The sequence below is a fragment of the Gopherus evgoodei genome, chromosome 8 (assembly GCF_007399415.2).
Source record: "Gopherus evgoodei ecotype Sinaloan lineage chromosome 8, rGopEvg1_v1.p, whole genome shotgun sequence".
Classification (NCBI taxonomy): Eukaryota; Metazoa; Chordata; order Testudines; family Testudinidae; genus Gopherus; species Gopherus evgoodei.
Window position 1 is genome coordinate 100,406,917 of NC_044329.1, and position 20,342 is coordinate 100,427,258.

The 20,342-nt window shown below is 45.1% G+C and overlaps 2 protein-coding genes across 3 annotated transcripts in view; one reads left to right on the top strand and one right to left on the bottom strand.

Annotated features, from left to right (window-relative positions):
* On the top strand, positions 1 to 18,319 carry FAM151A (family with sequence similarity 151 member A). The gene is given in 11 exon segments (XM_030573939.1): positions 1 to 22; positions 4,509 to 4,676; positions 7,505 to 7,651; positions 9,680 to 9,829; positions 10,153 to 10,185; positions 10,188 to 10,311; positions 11,739 to 11,963; positions 12,877 to 13,016; positions 14,606 to 14,749; positions 16,294 to 16,613; positions 16,615 to 18,319. Coding segments are annotated over 11 exon segments (1,821 nt in total). The 3' UTR covers positions 16,963 to 18,319.
* An 83-nt stretch (positions 18,320 to 18,402) lies between these two features.
* ACOT11 (acyl-CoA thioesterase 11) overlaps positions 18,403 to 20,342 on the bottom strand; it is a 66,453-nt gene continuing 64,513 nt past the window's right edge. For both annotated transcript variants that reach the window (XM_030573207.1, XM_030573206.1), the window contains one exon: positions 18,403 to 19,300. In XM_030573207.1, coding sequence (XP_030429067.1) covers positions 19,145 to 19,300 — 156 coding nt within the window. In that variant the 3' untranslated portion in view covers positions 18,403 to 19,144. The remainder of the gene's footprint in view (positions 19,301 to 20,342) is intronic.

Genomic DNA, 20,342 nt, shown 5'->3' on the forward strand with positions numbered 1-20,342 from the left:
ATGACGGAGCTGGACACCAGTGGTTAGCCGATCTAGCCACATATCACTTTGGAAAGACTAATATTGACAACGACATCTTGTCTCAATGACCACATGATCACTATCCTCCAGATGATGAATGGATAAAGATAGCCACCCCTGTAGCGAGAGCAATGTGTAAAATTGCCAAGGCAAAACCCAATCTGACTATTGCTAACCTGGAGAGACATTTTAGGAGTGTCACCTAAAGCCTTTCCCAAAGTCTTTCCCTCTTGATGAGCTTAGATTTGACATCACTGCCTCAGTTGAATTGTGAGGAGTTGAAGAAAATTTGGTTAACTGACTCCTGCATCAGAGACATAGTCCTGGTCAAGCTACAAGGGAGGCTGTGACCATGGGTGAAGAGCAAACACCTCAACACCTTGTTAATGCTCAGGGAATGGGATAAGCTGATCGGTCAGGGAGGGTTGCCATATAGAATGATTTGTAACCCCTTGGAGCATCCTCAGTGACAGAAGTGTAGTGCTGAAGTCACTTCATGATGATGCAGGCCACTTGGGAATAGATATAACTACAGACCTTGTGAGAACCAGATTCTACTGGCCACATATTGCGTGGGACGTTGAACAATACTGCAAAAGCTGTTCTCTGCATTGCCAGGAAGACATCGCGCAAACACTCAGCTGTTAGTTCACAGCTGAGTTAGTTCACAGTAAAGGGCTCATGGATCTGCTCTGTGTGGACTTTTGTATCTTTTGAACCAGAGCAACACCACCAATCTGTTGGTCATCACTGAACACTTCACTCAGTATGCACAAGTTTTCCTGACCAAGGACCAACGTGGCAAAGGTACTCTGGAAACAGTATTTCCATCATTATGGCCTGCCTGCATGAATACATACTGGCCAACACAGAGACTTCAAGAATAGTTTAATAAAGGGAATTGCTGCAGGTGGCAGGTGTTAAGATGTCCCACTCCATGCCATAATTTGAGGACTTCAATAACTCAGACATAGGTTAGGAGTTTGATACAGGAGTGGGGGGGTGAGATTCTGTGGCCTGCATTGTGCAGGAGGTCGGACTAGATGGTCATAATGGTCCCTTCGACCTTAAAGTCTATGAGTCTATATCCTCTGCAGAGTGACCCTCAGCAGGAGAGATTCAATAAAACATTGCTAAATATGTTGGGAATGCTTAATCCTGCTCAAAAGCCCCATCGGAGTCATCACTGAAGCCATCTGGTGCATGCTTACAACTTCACCAAGAATGAGTCTACCAGATTCTCACCCTACTACCTAATGCTTGGTAGGGAAGCTCGTCTGCCTGTGGACATGTGCTTTGGAGCATCTCCAGATGGCACCAGTCAACAATTCTACGTGCAATATGTAACACAGCTTAAAGAACAACTGAGTGCGGCGTACAAGTTACCAAGGAATACTGCAGAGAAAGGGTACTCCAGTAATAAATACAGCTTCAATAGACACGTAATTGAACAGGATTTGCTACCTGAAGACCATGGACTCATACAAAAATCTCAGTATCCCTGAAGAGCACAGTTTCAGTAGCCATTGGAGGCCTGACCCCGTACATCATAGTTCAGAAGCTACCAGACATTCCAGCATGCTGCTTGATGTGAGAAAGTGGACCAAGAAACAAAAGTTTTGCACAGAAACCAGCTGCTGACAATAGGACAGTGATTCATTTTCTTGAAGTACCCACAGTGAAACCCCCTCTGATTCACCCAGTGACTAGAAATCAGGAACCCAAGTCACCTGAAGTACATAATCTCACTCCTCTGGAGGGAGAGTGCAAGTCGGCCTCAGGTGATGAGACAGTGTGTTTATCCATCGCCGATGCATTTTGACACCACCACCAGGTATTTGACAGGCACCCTTCCTCTGCTGCAGAGAAAGCAGTCACAGCACCCATTCCTGGAGCACAGCCCCACAGGAAGGCACAGTAGAAGTATATAGAGCACAAGAAAGTGAGATTACAGATGCTAGCACAGTTCCTCAAGCCACACAACCACCTGACTTTACCCCTGAAGCCGTGAAGACTACAGTGGACACAGAAGGAGGATTTTCAGAGGAAACAAGGCCTCAGAGACTGATAAAGCCTGTGTGCAGATTCACGTATGATTCCTCCGCTGTGCCCGATGATTTTCTGTTCAGTGTGGTGTAAAGATTCATATCAGCTGTGGCTAATTTTGTCAGGTGCTGCCTCATGAGTTCGCTGTGAAGGTTCATACTATATAAAGTAGAAGATAAACGTTATGATGTGGTTAAGCAGGAATTATGTGTAACCAGATAGCACCGTTTAGATAAGTGACTTGCAGACCTTGCAGTTTTGGACATTGGACACTTTGGACTTTTGAACAGGTAGAGTCTGAATCTTGATGCGGGCATCAAGATTGCAGGAGGGAAAGGATGTAGGCCCCCCAAGCCTCTTAGTGAGGGGGCTGTGCCCCAAGAGAAGAAACTCACCTGTAGGGCCTCCCCTGACAGAATCCTACAGTGCTGATTTCCTGGGCAGCAGGAAGGAAGAGGAGGGGGAATGCAAACTCCCCCCAGCCACTCTGGCAACCCTCCTCCCTCAACAGCACTTCCAGGCCCAGCAACTGGCCTATCCGTAACCTCAGCCTACAGAAAAGCCTCAGGAGAAGACAGTCTGCTCCTCCTTCCCTTATCCTGCTGGCAACAGGCAGAGAGAGTCCAATTCTCCTGCAGCCATCTGCAGCCTGCCTGCCCTGCAGCCAGCCCACACCAGAGCTGGGATTTGGGCTCCAGAGATCTAACTACAACTGAACTTGTGGGTTCAAAGCTTTAAAGAACCATTCCAGGAGGGAATGGGTCCCTCTCCAGCAATCCCCAGGGAGGACCTGCTTGCCTGCATCAGTCTCCTGCCTGCTCAGCCAGAAGAGGACTCTGAGTGAGTCCCCTGTGTTATAGTTAGATAGATAGCTCAGGTTTAATGTCACACCATTAATGCACATTGCCAGTTCCCAGCATAATGAAGTGTTTTTCTAACACCACCTGCTTACAGGCCTGCAACACATCTCTATGTGCAACCTGAGACATGGGAACAGAGGGGCGGGGGGAGACTCTATTGTTAGGAACATTGGAGAAATGTGTGATCACCTGACCTCGGCTGCTTGCCGGCGTAGCCTTTAGTAATTAAAAAGCATTATTAAATCTCTCTACCCATTTTAATCATTTAATATGTTTGTTGTCTAGTTCTCTATAATCAAATCCTTACCTAAAGTTTATAGTTACTGTTTTAACATTTGTTTGCTTGGGTGAGTTTGAATTATTTGTGAGTTCATGCGTGGTAGCCACTGCCTTAGTGTGATGAACCCCTTGTCTCACCGGAGGCACCGCCAAGCAGCTTTAGTCCTCAGCACACCAAGCAGAGAAGAGTCGGGCACCTACCAGCAGCACCGTGAAACTAGCCCAGGCAGCAGAAACTTGGGGACTGCCCACAGACCACGAAGTGCCAATCTCCTATACACACATCATACAGCTACTGAGCCAGCGCCAAACAGGGGGTTACATTTGTAGTGGTGTGTTAGTTACACAGAGGTTTGCAACCATCTGTCTGGTGCAGGTCTTCGGTTTTAAATATAGAATAAGGTTCTCAGAGAGGGAATAACTAGCCCCATTGCACGCAGGGTGTAGGGTAGGCTCCTAGTTACACTGTTAAAAATAAATGGCCAGTTCCTCAGCCAGTGAAAATCGACCCAGCTCCAGTTGACTTCAGTGGAGGTACATGGGCCAACATCAATGCACCGGGGGCTCCATCCTGCCCTGAGAAGAAAACCCAAATTGGATTGACTTCAGTGAGGTTTTCACAGCTGAGGTCAAAATTGACACTGTTGTGTGCAATGTGGTGCGCTAAGGTTCCTGTGGCTGCCCGTTTGCAGTTCCTGATTTCTGTGTGTTTCAGACTGTAACCTTAAACTAAGCTGTTCAGGTTACTGCAGTGACTGGCTGCATTAGTCTCAGTGCCATCACGCAGGAATCCCAGCCACGTGGTTGTGTACTTGTTTTTTTCAAACCCGCAGGCGCGCTGTTCTCAGCCTGCACCAGCCACGGCCTAGCATGCTCCCACTGTAACCTTAGCTGAGCACTCCTCTGGAGCTGCCTCCAGAAACCGAAGGCGTGACATTAACAGAGCAGCTCCCAGACGGAGTGAGGGAATGGAACTTGGCCCTTAAAATCCAGCCATGCCCACATGACAGCTGAAGGAAGGAGGGGCTGACGCTTACATAGAGGAGGTTCCATAAAGGCCTCCCTGTGGTACAGTCCCCAAAGGCAGGCAGTGCTGGGCTGGTAGCTGGGGAGCCCTCCAAGGCAGAGCTGTTAGAAAGAAGCTGTCCAAGAATCAGGCTGATGTATGTGTCAGCTCCTGCCTTTGGCGCATGTTTGAACTTTAGGCACTGTCGGCCTTCGGCAAGAGTTTAATCATTATAAACTTCCCCAGCCTCAGGGGCTCAGTTTTCTTTTGAAGGTAGCTTGAATTTCGTAACACAGCTGCCCAAGAGTGGGTGCCCTCGAAGGACTGGCATGGTTTCCGTCAGAGGAGGTGTGCTTCCATTGGAGCGACAGGAGCAGCGGTGACTGGTGTCTGCGTTGTGGCGGTGATTTCCACCTGCATCGCTCTGGCTGTGTGTCTGACCAATAACAAGAATCCCCCCCAAGGTACAAAGCCAAACCAGTTAATGCTTCTTGACCTTAGATTCTGGCTGATTGGCTCCAGAGGGTGCATTTGGGGAAAAGTAGCTAAATTATTTGCATGGGGAAAAGCAGCAGAAACAAGATAGGAGCCAGCTGTGCTTAAGGGGGAGGGAGTGGGGAGAGAGAAAGTGGTGACACTGAGGTACGATAGATGTAATGATGATTGTGCGGTGGCTTTGTGGATCAGGAAGAATATCTCACACCATTCATTGTGGAGGAACAGCCTTCATTCATTAAAAATAAATGGCGTTGGTGGAGTCTGTCTGCAGAAAGGATCTGTATGGAAAGCTTCCCCAGAAGTGACACATCAGTGATAATATAAATGCCATCCCAAACCTATGTAAACATTGACTTTACGGGTGGGATACCCGCCCTTTCAAACTGATTTAAGCTAAACTTAATATACAATTTGTCAGCCTGGAGAGGGGATTTATATTTTCTTTGTCTGCCTGTGATGGTCTGTTACTGACACAATATTTAGAACTGGGGGACTACACCGAGCAAGGAGTTTTTAAATTAGATTTTTAACCACTGCCCTTGCAGGGATCAGTGTCTACATTGTTAGATCAAAAATGGGTATTGCAGGTAGCCCAGAGGGCTCTTCACTGCATTGTCATCTCATCAGCAACCTTCAGGTTAGTCTCTGCTGAGACTCTCCTAGTTCTTACTGCAGGTGCGAACACAATGAGTCAAGGATAGTTCCTCACAACTTACAGTCACTCCCGGCTCTAACTCCATTGTGTCACAGCCAAAAAATCTACCTAGTCAACAGGTGTTAACCCTTTCCCCCTCCCCACTCTGCTGCAGTTTTCCACTGAAATCAGAAAAATGAGAGAGGAAATCTGTTGTGCTACCGAATATGTCCTATATGGACAAAAATGTTTGGGAGCAGTCAAGCAGTTCTCCTATTACTTCCCTTCAGGTCCCACTCTTCAAAAACCCAGCCAGTGCTTGGATTAGTTTTACATTTGTTTCCCCAAGATTAATTGCAATTAATCATACACTTAATTGCACTTTTAAACAAGAATAGAATACCATTTATTTAAATATTTTTGAGGTTTTCTACATTTTCAAATATATTGTTTTCAATTACAGCACAGAATACAAAGTGTACAGTGCTCACTTTATATTTATTTTTTATTACAAATATTTGCACTGTAAATAAAAACATTTTTCAATTCGCCTAATAGCACTACAGTAGTGCTATTGTAAGGTCAGCATGCGGGATCAAACTGGGGACCTCTGGAGCTAAATGCATGAGCCTCTACTGCGTGAGCTAAAAACCAGTTGGCTGTTAACTAAGGCTGTACAGCAGACTCATTTCTCTCTTTCTCTTGATGCCACTAGATAGGACAGCAGGTGTGTGGGTTACACTCTCTCTCTTTATCATGAAAGTTGAACTTACAGATCACTGCACTCAAAATTAAATAATGGAAAGCTTTAGAGCCTACAAGTCCACTCAGTCCTACTTCTTGTTCAGCCAATCACTTGAAAACAAGTTTTATTTTTTTTTACATTTGCAGAGGATAATGCTGCCCGCTTCTTGTTTACAATGTCACCTGAAAGTGAGAACAGGCGTTTGCATGGCACTGTTGTAGCCGGCATCACAAGATATTTATATGACAGATGCAATAAAGATTCGTATGTCCCTTCATGCTTTAACCACCACTCCAGACAACATGTATCCATGGTGATGGCGGGTTCTGCTTGATAACAGGCCAAAGCAATATAGAGCAACATATGTTCATTTTCATCATCTGAGTCAGATGGCACCAATCGAAGGTTGATTTTCTTTTTTGGTGATTTGGATTCTGTAGTTTCCACATCTGAGTATTGCTCTTTTTAAGATTTCTGAAAGCATGCTCCACACCTCATCCCTCTCAGATTTTGGAAGGCACGTCAGATTCTTAAACCTTGGGCCAAGTGCTGCAGCTACCCTTAGAAATCTCACTTTGGTACCTTCTTTGTGTTTTGTCAAATCTGCTGTGAAAGTGTTCTTAAAATGAGCAACATGTGCTGGGTCATCCTCCGAGACGGCTAGAACATGAAATATATGGCACAATGTGGGTAAAACAGAGCAGGAGACACACAGTTTTCCCCCAGGGAGTTCAGTCACAAATTTAATTAACACACTTTTTTTAAACGAGCATCATCAGCATGGAAGCATGTCCTCTGAAATGGTGGCTGAAGTATGAAGGGACATAAGGATATTTAGCATATCTGACATGTAAATACCTTGCAATGCAGCTACAAACGTGTCATGCAAATGGCTCTTCTTATTTACAATGTCACCTGAGAATGAGAGGTGGGCAGCAGCATCTCCTGTAAATGTAAACAAACTTGTTTGTCTTAGCGATTGGCTGAGCAAGAAGTAGGACTGAGTGGTCTTGCAGGCTCTAAAGTTTTACGTTGTTACATAACTGCACTCAAAATCAAAACAAACCAAAAAAATCTACATTTGTAAAGTGCACTTTCCCTATAAAGAGATTGCATTATAGTACTTGTAGGAGGTGAACTGAAAAATACTATTTTTTTTTTAACAGAGCAATATTTGTAATAAAAAATTATATTAAGTGAGCACTGTACACTTTGCATTGTGTTGTAATTGAAATCAATATAATTGAAAAATGTAGAAAAACATCCAAAAGTAAACATCAACTGGTATTCTATTGTTTAACAGTGGGATTAAAACTACAATTAATCACAATTTTTTTTTAGTTAAGTGTGTGGATTAACTGCGATTAATCAACAGCCCTGAAGTTACTTATTATGAATCTTCCTTGGTATTTCAGACTCTGCACCCAAACCAGCCTTTGAGACAGACGGAGACCTGTTAGAATATCTGCTAAATCTGGGGAGCGTTGACAGGAAGGATGGATTGCTGGTCACCTGGTATCATTCTGCAAACAAAAAGAGCGAGCTGGCAGCTGCCTTGAAGAGTAAAATATAGTTTTTCCATCTGCAGTAACCTGTGTAGCTAGGAAAGCCAAGATAACGAGGGGAGTTGGTTCTCACACTTCAGGGTGTAATCAGATCACCTACAGGAGGCAGAAAGGAATTTTCCACCCCGCCTTTCTCACCGGGTACAGCACTGAACAATTGACTACAGATTTAGTGGGGAGTTTTCCTTCCTTTGAAGCACGGCCAAAGGCAGGATGCCGGACTACGTGCATCAGTGGTCTTGCCAAGTCTAGCAAATGCTACGTCCCTGTCCTTTATGTTTCTAATTACATGAGATTGAAAAGCCATAAGGTCAAACCCTGGTTCCATTGATGTCAATGGCAAAACTCCCAGTTGACTTCAGTGGGGCCAGAATTTCACTCAGGAGAGTTAGCTGCCAGCGCACAACGTAGGGAGCTCAGGCAAACACTGAGCATATTAGATTTTGGAATTAGTTGATCAACTGAGCATATGTAGAGTTTCTGTAGTGATTCATTTATCAGTGTATCTGATTGGGGCAAAAAAAGATATGTCCTAGCCAGAAGACAATGCTGAGGGGGGTTTCCAACATTGAAGATAAAACTAAATGGTTTGAAACTGGGCTTTGTACTAGCCAAAAGTAGAGTACGTTAGGAAAAGAAGAGGTCTGCTAAAGTTTAATGTTCAGATGAGAACATCGTTCTACACCCTGAATCAAGCAGCAGAAATCCCGGATATGTTGAAAGGCAGGCTCACCTAACATGATAAGCAGGGCTTGCTTATAGCTTCAGGAGATAAAGCTACTCTGTAAAAGTTGATGGTTTTGTGCCACGTTCACCTGAAGCAGTTTTATCTTGTGGTTATAACGTACAGGAGGAAAGTACAGAAAGCTCCATGGTGATGCAAGACAGCATCCCCTCCCCAAATCAGATTTTTCTGACCTTATGAGATAAACCTCTAATCCACGATGTATCTGCTAACTCGGGGTCATCACGGAGCATTTGGAATCATTCTGGAAAGAAAAACTGGAACTTTCCAGTCTGGTATCACTCACCTGGAATGGCCAGGGACTAGTTACAGCTGGAAGAGAGGAATCTCAGTAATAGCTCTACCCAGGAATTGGTGGGTAGCACCAGGCTTAGAAGAACCCCCCTTTTGGGGTGATTAGGGGACTGATCTGAAGCCCAGTTAAATTAGAATCATAGAATATTAGAGCTGGAAGGGAGCTCAGGAGGTCATCTAGTCCAACCCTCTGCTCAAAGCAGGATCCATCCCCAGCTAAATCCAAAAGTAGTTTTTCACCTCAGATGGGATTAATAGAAAGATTCCCATTGACTTTAAGGGGCAGTGGATCAGGCCTTTTGCTATCACCTCTCTAATCATTTAATAGACTATAGGGGCTCATCCGTTCCCGGGCCATATTTATGATCAGAGCAGGAACTATTAGCCTGGAACTGTTGGTGAAGCTGCTAGCTGCCTTGTAGGTGACCATCCTGCTTAAAGAAAGAAATTGCGGTTCCTTGATCTAGCACAGGTAGGAAACATCACATATGTATTTGTGAGAGACACAGGGCTTGAACCTCCAAGAAATAAGCACTGGGGCCCCTCTCCAGCAAAGCACTTAAACACATGCTTAACTTTAAGCACCTGAGTAATTCATCAACTTCAGTATGACTATACACATGCTTAAATGCTTTGGTGGGTAATGAACAGAGTGCACAGCACCTTGCAGGATTGAGCCCATAGGCAGGGCCGGCTCCAGGGACCAGCTCAGCAAGCAGGTGCTTGGGGCAGCCCAGGGGAAGAGGCAGCACCTCGAGCTCTTCAGCGGCAAGTCCCTCGGTCCCTCTCAGAGGGAGGGACCTGCCGCCGAATTGCTGCTGCTGAAGAAAGTGGCGCAGTGGAACTGCCACCGATCACTTTTTTTTTTTGCGCCCGCCGCTTGGGGTGGCAAAAATGTTGTGAAGACACTGATGAGTGTGGAGGGTGTAATTTATATACACAGACTCCAGTCAAGGATTCATACTGTGAATTCATTGTGCACACAGGTGATGCTATGGTCCTGGAAGCAGATGTCAACATAGGACACAACACCCGTAATGAGACTGACAAGCCCATCATGGCCCATCCCCCCGCTATTTACAGTGACAACTCTTTTCAGGAATGGCTGGATGTCGTCCTTAACTCATCCAGCAAAGGTAATATAAAGTGCTGCACCTTTAAACAAGCTGATGTAACCCTTTGCCCGAGTGGTCTATGAACATATGGAATTCAGAAGAATGGTCTTCACACCCCATTGGGCAGGGAATGATGGGGCAGTACTGGGGACCAGCGGTAGGCAATGTTAAAGATATCATTATTTATTTGTAGGACCATAGTGCCAAGGAGCCCTAGTCCTGGACCAGGACCCCACAGTGCCAGGTGTTGTACAAACACACCTCCTATTTTCATTTGTGCGTAGCTGACCAGCTGCTACTATCCCATACCAATGGAATTTCTCAATGGATTCTCTCTTGGCCAGGTGTCAAGCTGGATTTCAAAAGCATCAAGGCAGTTGACCATCTCTGGATATTTTACTAAAGAAATCCTCAGAAGTGAAGCTCAATAGACCTCTATGGTTAAATGCAGATATTCTAATGGGTCCCAATGTCCCCGTAAACACTGCAGTTAACGCAAGTTTGTGAGTAAAACACATTTTTCTTAAATCGCTTTCATGGCTTATGTTGCACTTCTCAGTTATTTATATTCCAGCACGTACTGATCATGTCCATAGCTTTGGAACAAAATAGTTGGTTACACATTAGCAACAATCCTCTACCGCTGTGAGAACTCTAAGAGCCCAGGAAGTGCCAAGAGTGGAGTTCAGCTAAAGAGCTGATAAAGGTGGGCAAAAAAAGCTTATATAGGTAAAAAGAAGAAGAAAACCAACCATTTAAGATCCCAGGTCACTGAGTGCCTGATCCAGTAGCTATTCATGTGAGTGGGGGGCTTTCAACAGGCTTTGGATCAAGCCCCTGGAGAACATATTTAGGTTCCAGAAATCACTCCTTCCTCCAGTTGACCGCTGGAGCCCTGAGTTTACTAATCCTCAGTTACCCTGTAACAGTGGGTAACCCTGTTAGCCAGGGCCACTTGAAAATTTTCCATTGAAACTGTTTTTAAACAGAAAATTATGGTTTTAAACCTAAAACAATTTTCTTGGCAAAAAGTCTCCGCTTTCTGTGGAGAATTTTGACTTTTCATTTGAAAAAACCCGACAAATTCTGATCTAGGGCCATAGCCATGATGCCTCCTGGGAGCTGTAGCTTGGTGGTCTCCTGCTACCATTCTCCTCTATGGGTTGGGATCTCTTGCTGGACTGTTTCTCCTAGGACCATTTTATAACCAGTTGTTCACCTGAAATGGAGCAGAAATTACTCTAAAACCCTACAGAGTTTCTATTTTCTATACAATTGTTAAATCAACCTCTGGCATTTTAACCCAGGATTTTAATACCCCACTGTCTTTTTTTTAATTAGTTGAAATGGCTAGCCCAGCCCAAAGTCCAAACTTTCTGAGGTTCACAAACACCTACGCTCTACATTTTTGTACAGTTTTTCCAAATTACTAAGTCTTTTACTCCATCGCTCAAAATACATGGGAATCGGAGCATGGGCTGGGGTAAAGTTCACCTTTTTATTCAGAATTCTGTCACCAGACAGATATTTTCATTCAGCACCATTTGCAGTCTTATGTGAATCAATATAGAGGCCAGTTCTGCTTCATACGACGAGCAAACCAAGGATCTAATGGGTTAGCGTTGAGCTACAGTAAAATCTACCTGTCCACGGCAAATTTCCCAGTCAATATACACCACTGTGATGAGTTTCTACCATCTTCTGCCCAGACTCTCATCTGTTTCCCAAGGGGGGTGGGGGAAGTGCTTGCTGTTGGAGCTGTTCGGAGAGTTGCCATGAAAAGCAGCATGTGTAGTACAGTATATATACAAAGAGTGCCATCTAGTGGCATGTGGTGTGTTCTTATGTTTGTAGGTTTAATAAAGTTGTTTCCTGGCTTCTTGTGTGCAGCTCTGAACAGTAACTGTTGCTCTGTACGTGATTCATTTAGATTCCTCTCACTCATCCAGGAGAAGTACCCAAACTGCACTCTCTCTCTCGGGTGGACGACCCTCTACTCATTTCTGTTCCCCAACAAAACCTACACTCAGGAAATGATTCATGAGATGCACAGCATCGCGGGGACACTGCCTCAAAGAGTCACCTTCCCCGTCAGGGCCGTCATGGTGAGATTGGCTTGGCCTCATTTCAGCTGGCTGCTGGCTCAGTCTGATAGGTAAGGAGTTAACAGCACACGTTCATCTTTAGTCCTTCAAGCAGGATTGACTAAACCACTTGAAACGGTGGTTCTCAACATTTCCGGATGACCTTTCAGGAGTCTGATTTGGCTTGAGTACTCTTGGTATCACCTCACTTGAAAACTACTTGAAAACAAAATCAGAAATAAAAATACAAAAAAAAAAAGTGTCACAGCCATACTAGTATTGAAAAAGTGCTGACTTCCTCATTTTTACCATATAAAATTAATCCACTGGAATATAATTCTAAGTATTTCCATTTCCCAGTGATGCTTGGGCCAGTTTTTCCCTGGTGAGCCTGGTCTGAAGCCCAAGCCCTGCTGTCTGGAACTGAGTATGTAACTTTGTTTCGGGGGGGGGGACCCTATGGCGTAGGTCCCCAGGCAATTGCACTGCTTGCCACCTCCTAATGCCAGCCTTGCAGCTGTGACCCTCCCTAAAACTATCCCATGACCACTCTGGGGGCTGCAAGTCCCAGGTTGACAAACACTGATCTAGAGGAGTTGAGTACCCTGTAGGAGATGTACCCCTGGTTGAGAACCGCTGACTTAAATGAACAGTACTGGCCACCAGCACCTTGCCTACACTGTAGCTCCAAGTGGTCAGGCCTCCAAGTACAAATTATTCCCATGTTGAAGAAACCTTTCTGTAGTCAGACACTTGCAAACGAATAACCCTCCTACAGTGTCTCTTGTTAAAAGAACTGCTCAGAGTGCTGGACAGTATTGTCTTTCCAGATTCCTAAACCTTATTTTCAGAACTAAACCCTTCCATTTGAAAGGGACCAAACTAGCAATAGCTAATTAGACCACTGTATCTCCAACTATTGAAAAGCCAGGCAGAGAGCCTGCGAGAACCCCAGGCCAGCTCAACGCTCTCTTTTCTCCGCAGGTATAGCCTCACTCTGTGGCAGGGGAAGACGGATCCGATCAGAGTGGAAGATCTCCTGTTCATTCGGGATAACAGCCGTGCTGAACAAATCTATTATGACATTTATGATCCTGTTCTGGCTCAGTTCAAGGAAGCAGCATGTATGTTTGTATTACAGTAGTGCCCAGAGGCCCCAAATGAGATTGGGACCCTATTGTGTTAGGTGCTGTACATACACACAGGAGGAGAGAGTCCTTGCTCCAAAAAAGCTTATCTAAATAGACAAGACAAAGAAGAAACCAAGGCTCAGAGAGGGGAAGTGACTTGTGTAAGGTGACAGCAGCTCAGTAGCAGAGCTGGGAAAAGCAGCGAGAGCTCCTGAGGCCCATTCCATGGCCCTGTCCCCTAGGCCACACTGCCTCCTAATGCTACACCACTTTCAAAGGGGCTCAGACCCATGGTGGTGAGACCCTTTAAGTGCGCCTTGGCCAGCAGCTAACTCAAGCCCACTTGAAAGAACAACTGTGAAAGGCAGAGAAAATGTCCTGGCTCTATTTTGATGTGCACTGAGAGTGCTAAATACTGTAAATAGGCACAGGCTCTGGGTCCTGAAAAGAATGTTTGTTTGTTTTAAAGAAAGGGATTGTGCTCTTTTTTCAATATACAGGAGGCCTGGAAAATTGCTTAAAGGTTTCTTCCGCTAGTTGTTTTACCTTGAAGATATCATAAGTCTGGTTTCCAGTTAGCGTTGCTGGAAGACTTGTTGGGGCCATAAAGGATGGCTGAGTGATGGCGCACTCTGACCGAAGAGGCCCAGGTGTTGAATAGAACAAAGCATTCTTTCTCCCAAGCTTCCATTACCCAGTAGAGTTAAGTAGGTGTTAACCAAAACAAATTCCCATAGTTTTAAACAGTCTGAGCTAAAAAATATATGGTCTTCCTCCTTCAATAGCTCCTAAACTAGTCCTTTGTGAGGTCATGATTTCATTGGATCTCTGGCTTCTTCCAAGGTAGAGCAGACCTACATTTCTAAAGTCATAAAATTAAGTAGAAGAATTAAAAAAATCAATTCAAGGTTTCCATTATACATCAAAAACACAAACAAGGAATCATTAGAGAGACAATAATCCATCTTCTCCCCTGCCTTTTACAGGATGACTAACCTGCACCGTCAGGAAGTACTGGTCCCAAGTTCTGCTCTCAAGTGGCTCTGTCCAACACATGAGATTGGCAGAATTTGAGGCCGACTCTTTCAGTCTGGGAGCAATGATTCTCTCTACCTTCCTCTACCGCCTCCCAAACAAGTAGGCACCTCTCTCTCAGAAGTGTAGTTTATCCTCCTTGCACAAGAGGGGAAGGAACAGCTGTACTCCACTTAGTCAAAATGTGGTTTTATGGGTCTCTGGAACAGAGATCCAGCGTAGCTTAACAATCCTGTGTACTATTTAAGACTATTAGCTAAATTGCTGCTTACTGGGGACACATTTAAGCTGGGTCAAGGGACTAAGCAGTGTTCAACTATATGTGACATTCTAGGCTGTGATCTAGTTTGAGCAGGGTCAGATGACAAAGTGGTAACTACTGTCTACACGGCAGTCTCAACTGTTACCGTAGTTGGTACAGCTGTAATGATAAGTTATGGCTCCTACATCATATCCTACTGTAGCCACAGCCCTAAAGACAAAAGCCTACACCGTACCTTGAAAAGGAATGATTTTACTCAGCATTTTTCCCTCTCTCAACCCAACAGTAAACTCACCAAGAAAGAGACTCTACTATCCTGGAGGCAATTTGCTAGATTACATTCACCCAGCAGACTCCGATGAACTATGGATAGAGTGGTATGGGATGGATCACTATGAGAACAGGCTGGAAACACTGTCAATTCTTAAAGGTGAGTCACACGTCTTTCCCCATGTGCCACTAACACAACTGGGTGGAGTTTTCATAAGTTGTCACAGACTTGGCACTTCCTAAGAGTTGTAGCTCATGCTATAGTTCTCAGAGTGGGGTCACTAAGTGCCGGTGAACATTTCTGGTTGCCTGTAAACCCAATTTACAGACAGAGCAGTGAGGCAGGTTAGGTAATTGAGAGCTTGGGAGTGGATGAGAGGAGTAGTCTATGCATCTCCTAGAACAAAGCCTGCAGAATGTGTTGCAAAAAACAACCATAATAATGAGAATAGTGCAAGGAGAGAGGGTGAAACATGGGGATATAAATAGGATTAAACTGAACAAAAGCATATTTAAATTGATTAACAGGAGAAAAGTACCAACACTAAGATCTATGAATAGGGGCCTACCAAATTCACAGTCATAAGATTTCAAAAATAGTTAATTTCGTGATTTCAGCTATTTAAATCTGAAACGTCATGGAGTTGTAATTGTAGGGATCCTGACCCAAAAAGGAGTTGTGGAGGGGGGGAAGGGGGTGTTGCATTGTTATTGTGGGGTAGGGGGGGTTGCAGTACTGCTACCCTTACTGCTGCAGGTGGTGCCGCTGCCTTCAGAGCTGGGCAGCTGGAAAGCAGTGGCTGCTGGCCGGGAGCCCAGGTTCTGAAGGCAGAGCTGCCACCAGCAGCAGCACAGAAGTAAGGATGGCATGACATGGTTTTGCCACCCTTACTTCTACACTGTTGCTGGTGGAGCACTGCTTTGAGAGCTGCTCTCTGGCCTCCCAGCTCCAAAGGCAATGCTCAAATTAGGGTGGCAATACTGCGACTCCCTTGCAACTCCCTTTTGGGTCAGGACCCCCAGTTTAAGAAATGCTGGTCTCCCCGTGAAATCTGTATAGCATAGGGTAAAAGCACACAAGAGACCAGATTTCACGGTCAGTGGTACGTTTTGCATGGCTGTAAATTTGGTAGGGCCCTGTCTATGAAATTGTCTCTGCAAGCAGTAGGAGGAGACCTATTGCTGGAGTAATATAAAACCAGGCTGTTTCAGGCAACGGAGAATCTATATGAGGAACAATCCTAAATTAGGTCAGAAGCAGGATTAAGATTATCTAATGCTACTGGTCAAAAGGCCAAAAGGTGGAAGATTACCTCTTACCCTACCATGCATCTCACAATGCTACCAGATATGAATCAGTTATTCCCCTCCAAATTACTAATTATCTGGAGAGGATACACTGGGAAGTGGTGGACGATGCATAGAGGAGTAAAAGCGTTTGTTACCTGCAGTTAAGAATGCACGTTGAATCAATTATACAGACAATCAGTGTATCTATCATTTTATTGTATATTAATTAAATATCATATAGTCCAATGAAAATGAGCTGTTGAATTGTTTCTAGCCAAACACATAACGGAGACACAGTTCATTTCCTCCCTTTAAATCTTAGTGCTAATTACACCTAACAAATGCATTGATACATTAAAGGGGTCACTGAGGCTCAGGCTGTTATGAACTATCTCCCTTTGCTTTGTTCTCCAGATACGAGGGGCATGATTGCCCTGGACGTTGCATTACAGAATAGCACCACTGGAAAGCTCATTCCTGTTGCACTGTCTCCATCAGCAGGCCTCCCCCTGGAACAGTGTCTAGTTACAGTATCCAGACATCTCAATCCTTGGGGCATATACCTGAACATAACAGAACCCAGAGCACTTTGCCCTACACTGGAGCGCCTTAGTAAGCTATATGCCCAGAATCTCTTATGGAACCCCATCTGGATAAGCATGGCGCTCTCCTTTGGAAGCTTTGAGACACCAGGATACATGCAAGGTGAAGAATTCCTAACAGCCATCAACAGCAATTTTCCCATACATTACCATAGCCCCTGGTTGGCCCAGGGAAGCGATAACTGCTGGTTACACTGACCCATTGATAGCCGATATGCTCACACTCTGTAAGGATCTCTGGCAACAAGTGTCACTTCAGCTGGAGGCTGTGCCCCTGACTAGATCATGGCTGGCGACTACAAAGCTGTTGGAGATTTCACCCAGCTACACCATCACTGTGCAACACAGTTACTCTGAGGGTAACTACTGTGATGGCTTCCCAGGACTCCGGTCTATCTGAACACACACACAGAAGTGGGTCTATTACAAGATTCCGAGACAATGCAGAAATGCTTTGATGGCGGATGTCTTAACTTCTTAGAACTTCCCTGACAGCCTGGTAAGTGACCCAAGTTTTTCCAGGGCCCATTTTTAGCAAAACTTCTGAGTGATCAGCCTTGGCAAGCATTACTCTGGCACTCACAGTAGTGGTAGGTCTGTCACTGACTCCTCCACATGGGGGCCTGGGTGTGAGAGCTATTCTTTGAGTAGAGTTTAATTTATTTGGTTGTACTTTTTGCTTTGAACAGGTCTCCCAAAGAGATCCCCTACCCCCGTTCCTTTTCGTTTGTAGTGTCAGCCTGCTCAGTATTTCACATACTGACGGGGCAGAAGGGACGGTCTTCTCTCTTTAAGGATGGTTGGTCTGTGGTTAAGGCAGTGCACTTGGACTCAGGCGATCTGGGTTTAAACCCTGGCTCTGCCACCACACACAGTGACCCTGAGAAGATCCGATGGGGCTAGATTATCAAAAGAAGCTCAACCCCCCACAGCTCCCATTGGGATGCTTCTGACTAAATTTTTGGGATCTCAGCACATCGAGCCCTTTTGAAAAAAAAAAAAAAATCAGTCCTTAATATCTGTGCCTCAGTTTTCCCCATCTGTAAAATGAAGATAGTATTTCCTCTCTCCTACCTTTTGTCCATTTTAGCAGATTGTAAGCTCTTGGGGGCAAGGACTGTCTTGCTGCAGGTAGGTATAACCTCTAAGAGTTGCTGTCAGACAAATAATTGTTTTAAATAAATGTCATTTCAGCTGCTTGAGCTGGAGGCCTGTCTTGCTGGACACAGTTTGGTTGTGGGGTTTTATCTACAGCTAGTTGTTGCTAAGGTGGAACTCCCCACATAGCCCAGTTTCTCCCCCTTTCTCCTCGGAGGAGGATTTTCTTTACAGTAGTTTGCTTCAGGTTACCCCCAGCACATACTCTAGCTCCTCAGCATCCAGCTCACTCCCATCCCAGTTTCACAGGCGCTGAAAAGTTTGTGATCAACCTCAACTACAAAGTAATGAAGTGGTGGGGAGAGGGGCATATTTCTTCTTCCCAGCTAGGATCTGCCAGGACCTTTCAGAAAAGCATAGGTATCAAGAGTGCAGGCCCAGTGTATTTTTGGATGTGCTTTGTCACTTCTCCATACACACCTGTGGCCATAGTCAGCAGCAAGCCATCTTGAGCCTGCCTGAAGAGATCTAGAGCTCAGCCCCGAATCCCAGAGACGCCTGGCTGGGATGACTAACATTTTAATCAGATACTTGAGTTGCACAGTTGAACACCATAGACCTAAAGGCCCACAAAAGCAGAACTGGAAATCCATCCCCTTCGTTTTGCTTTAGTTACCAACAAAGGGGGGAATTCTTCAGACAGCAGCAGTGCAGGTTTAAAAATTCTTAAACCAAGACAAATCAATTTCCCTTACTCTTGGGCTGATCAAGAAAAACACTCAGCTAACTAAAGAAAACCAGGCAAGAAGAACTACTGAGGTCATAAGGTGAACAGGCTCTCTTTATTACCACTCCCATTCTTTGTATGGTGTGTGAAAGATAGAACATCAGTGAAGTATCCTGCATCATAATGCCTAGTGTGTCAGACACAACAGTACTGTGTTACAGGAGACAAGGCTGGCCTTCTCCCCTCCTAAAGCCTGTCCTGATTTACTTCATTGGATTAAAGATGGACAATTCCTCCACTGAATTACAAGAACTGGTGAAAAAAATAATCCATTTAGTAACAGTTACTCTTACACAAAGGTTCAAGTGTGGGTGATGCTGTCAGAAAGTCAATTCCCGAACATGAGGTTATGAGATTGAATACAAATAAAATAAGGCTGGTGCTTTTTAGCAGATTACATGATCACCTCAGAGTGATCTGACTGACTTCGCAATGAAACACTGGCCATGTAGGGACCACCTGGACCTCTCTCCCCATCCCGCCCCAGATAAACCGTAATAGAAGCCCCTACAGTTGCCACAGAGTTTGGCCCTAATAATCCCTCTCCCTGATTAGGTAGATTGGCTCCAGCCATTACATTACTCATCATCATCAAGCCCACTAGAGAGAAGAGCTGATTCCAGTCATGCTACATTAGATGGATTTCAAGTCATTGCGCTCCTAGCAATGCCACTAACATTATCTAAGTAATTACTCTCCATGTGCTCTCACCTACACAGACCAATCGCTTCAGTATGTACAAGATATTCACACAGCAGTGCGCAGAAAGGGCCAACAGTTACAGATTCTGAAGCCCGACTGTGATCTCATCTTTGTTCTTCTGCAGGAATCTCTCACAGGCTTTGAAGGTAACGTAGAAGTCTGAGGACAGTCCTGCAATGTTAGTCGTGACGTAAGCTAGGTATCCTGGAGCTGCCTGGTTGTAATAGGACACCTGAAATCCACAACACATTCATTAAGACAGCTAAGGGGACATCCACAGGCTGAAACCTACAGGAGTCATTTTCTAATATGTACAGCAGCAGCAGAGGTACTGGCTTCCTCGCCCCTTAGTTCTGCATGGGTCTCCCCAGTGGCTCTGAATAGCTCAGAGGTTTTGAGATGTACAGACTGCAGAACTGACAGTTCCCCTGATCCAGTGGCTGTGAACCTCCACACAGTGGGGTGCTGAAGGGCAGTACCCACTATCCCAGCCCATAACTTGAAATAGCAGCTGTGTAAAGGTTCCTCCCTGGCCTGGGGGCAATGAATACCCAGCTCCTCACTTAGTTCCCACCACAAATCCCTCTGGCTTTGTGTGGGCAAGGATGAATTCCAACCTATGTGCTGAAAGCAAAGCCAGCACACGAGGGGCTTGGAAAAGTTTGGGTTGGACACAAATATGGTGGCCCTGACTGTTGTTATGGCATGGCAAGGGGATGTTTTGAAAAGGTTTTTAGAATTTGAAAGACCTTTCAGTCCAGACTACAATAGTTTAAATGCAGTTCAACTGTTAGGCCTCCATTACTTGAATGGTCTGTAGCATTAACATTTCCTCTTGTCGAAGTGACTTGAGTTCACACTCAGACCACACTGCTGCATCCACTCGGCAGGGGACAGCCTGGGACATGCAGCCCTTTGGCAAAGGTGGGTTATTGGGACAGGGCTGGGAGTCAGTAAACCTGGGTTCCATTTTCAATTCAGTGCTCCCTTGGGCAAGTCATGGAATCATGCTGTGCCTCAGTTCCCCCACCTGTAAAATGGGGACAGCATAACTTACCCACCTAAGCAATGAGGACAAATGTGTGCAAATAAAGGCGAGGTGTTATGTGAGAGTAGGAACGGGGGTGTTGGGGTTTGGGGAAGAGGTTTTTGTTGTTTTTTTTTTAAATAAAAAGGAGGGGGGTTGGAAATTGAAGGACTCCAGAAATTCTCCCAAATCCCCCAACCCAGCACAGACAGGGATGTGCAGCACCAGACTTGCAGGCCCTTCTGTT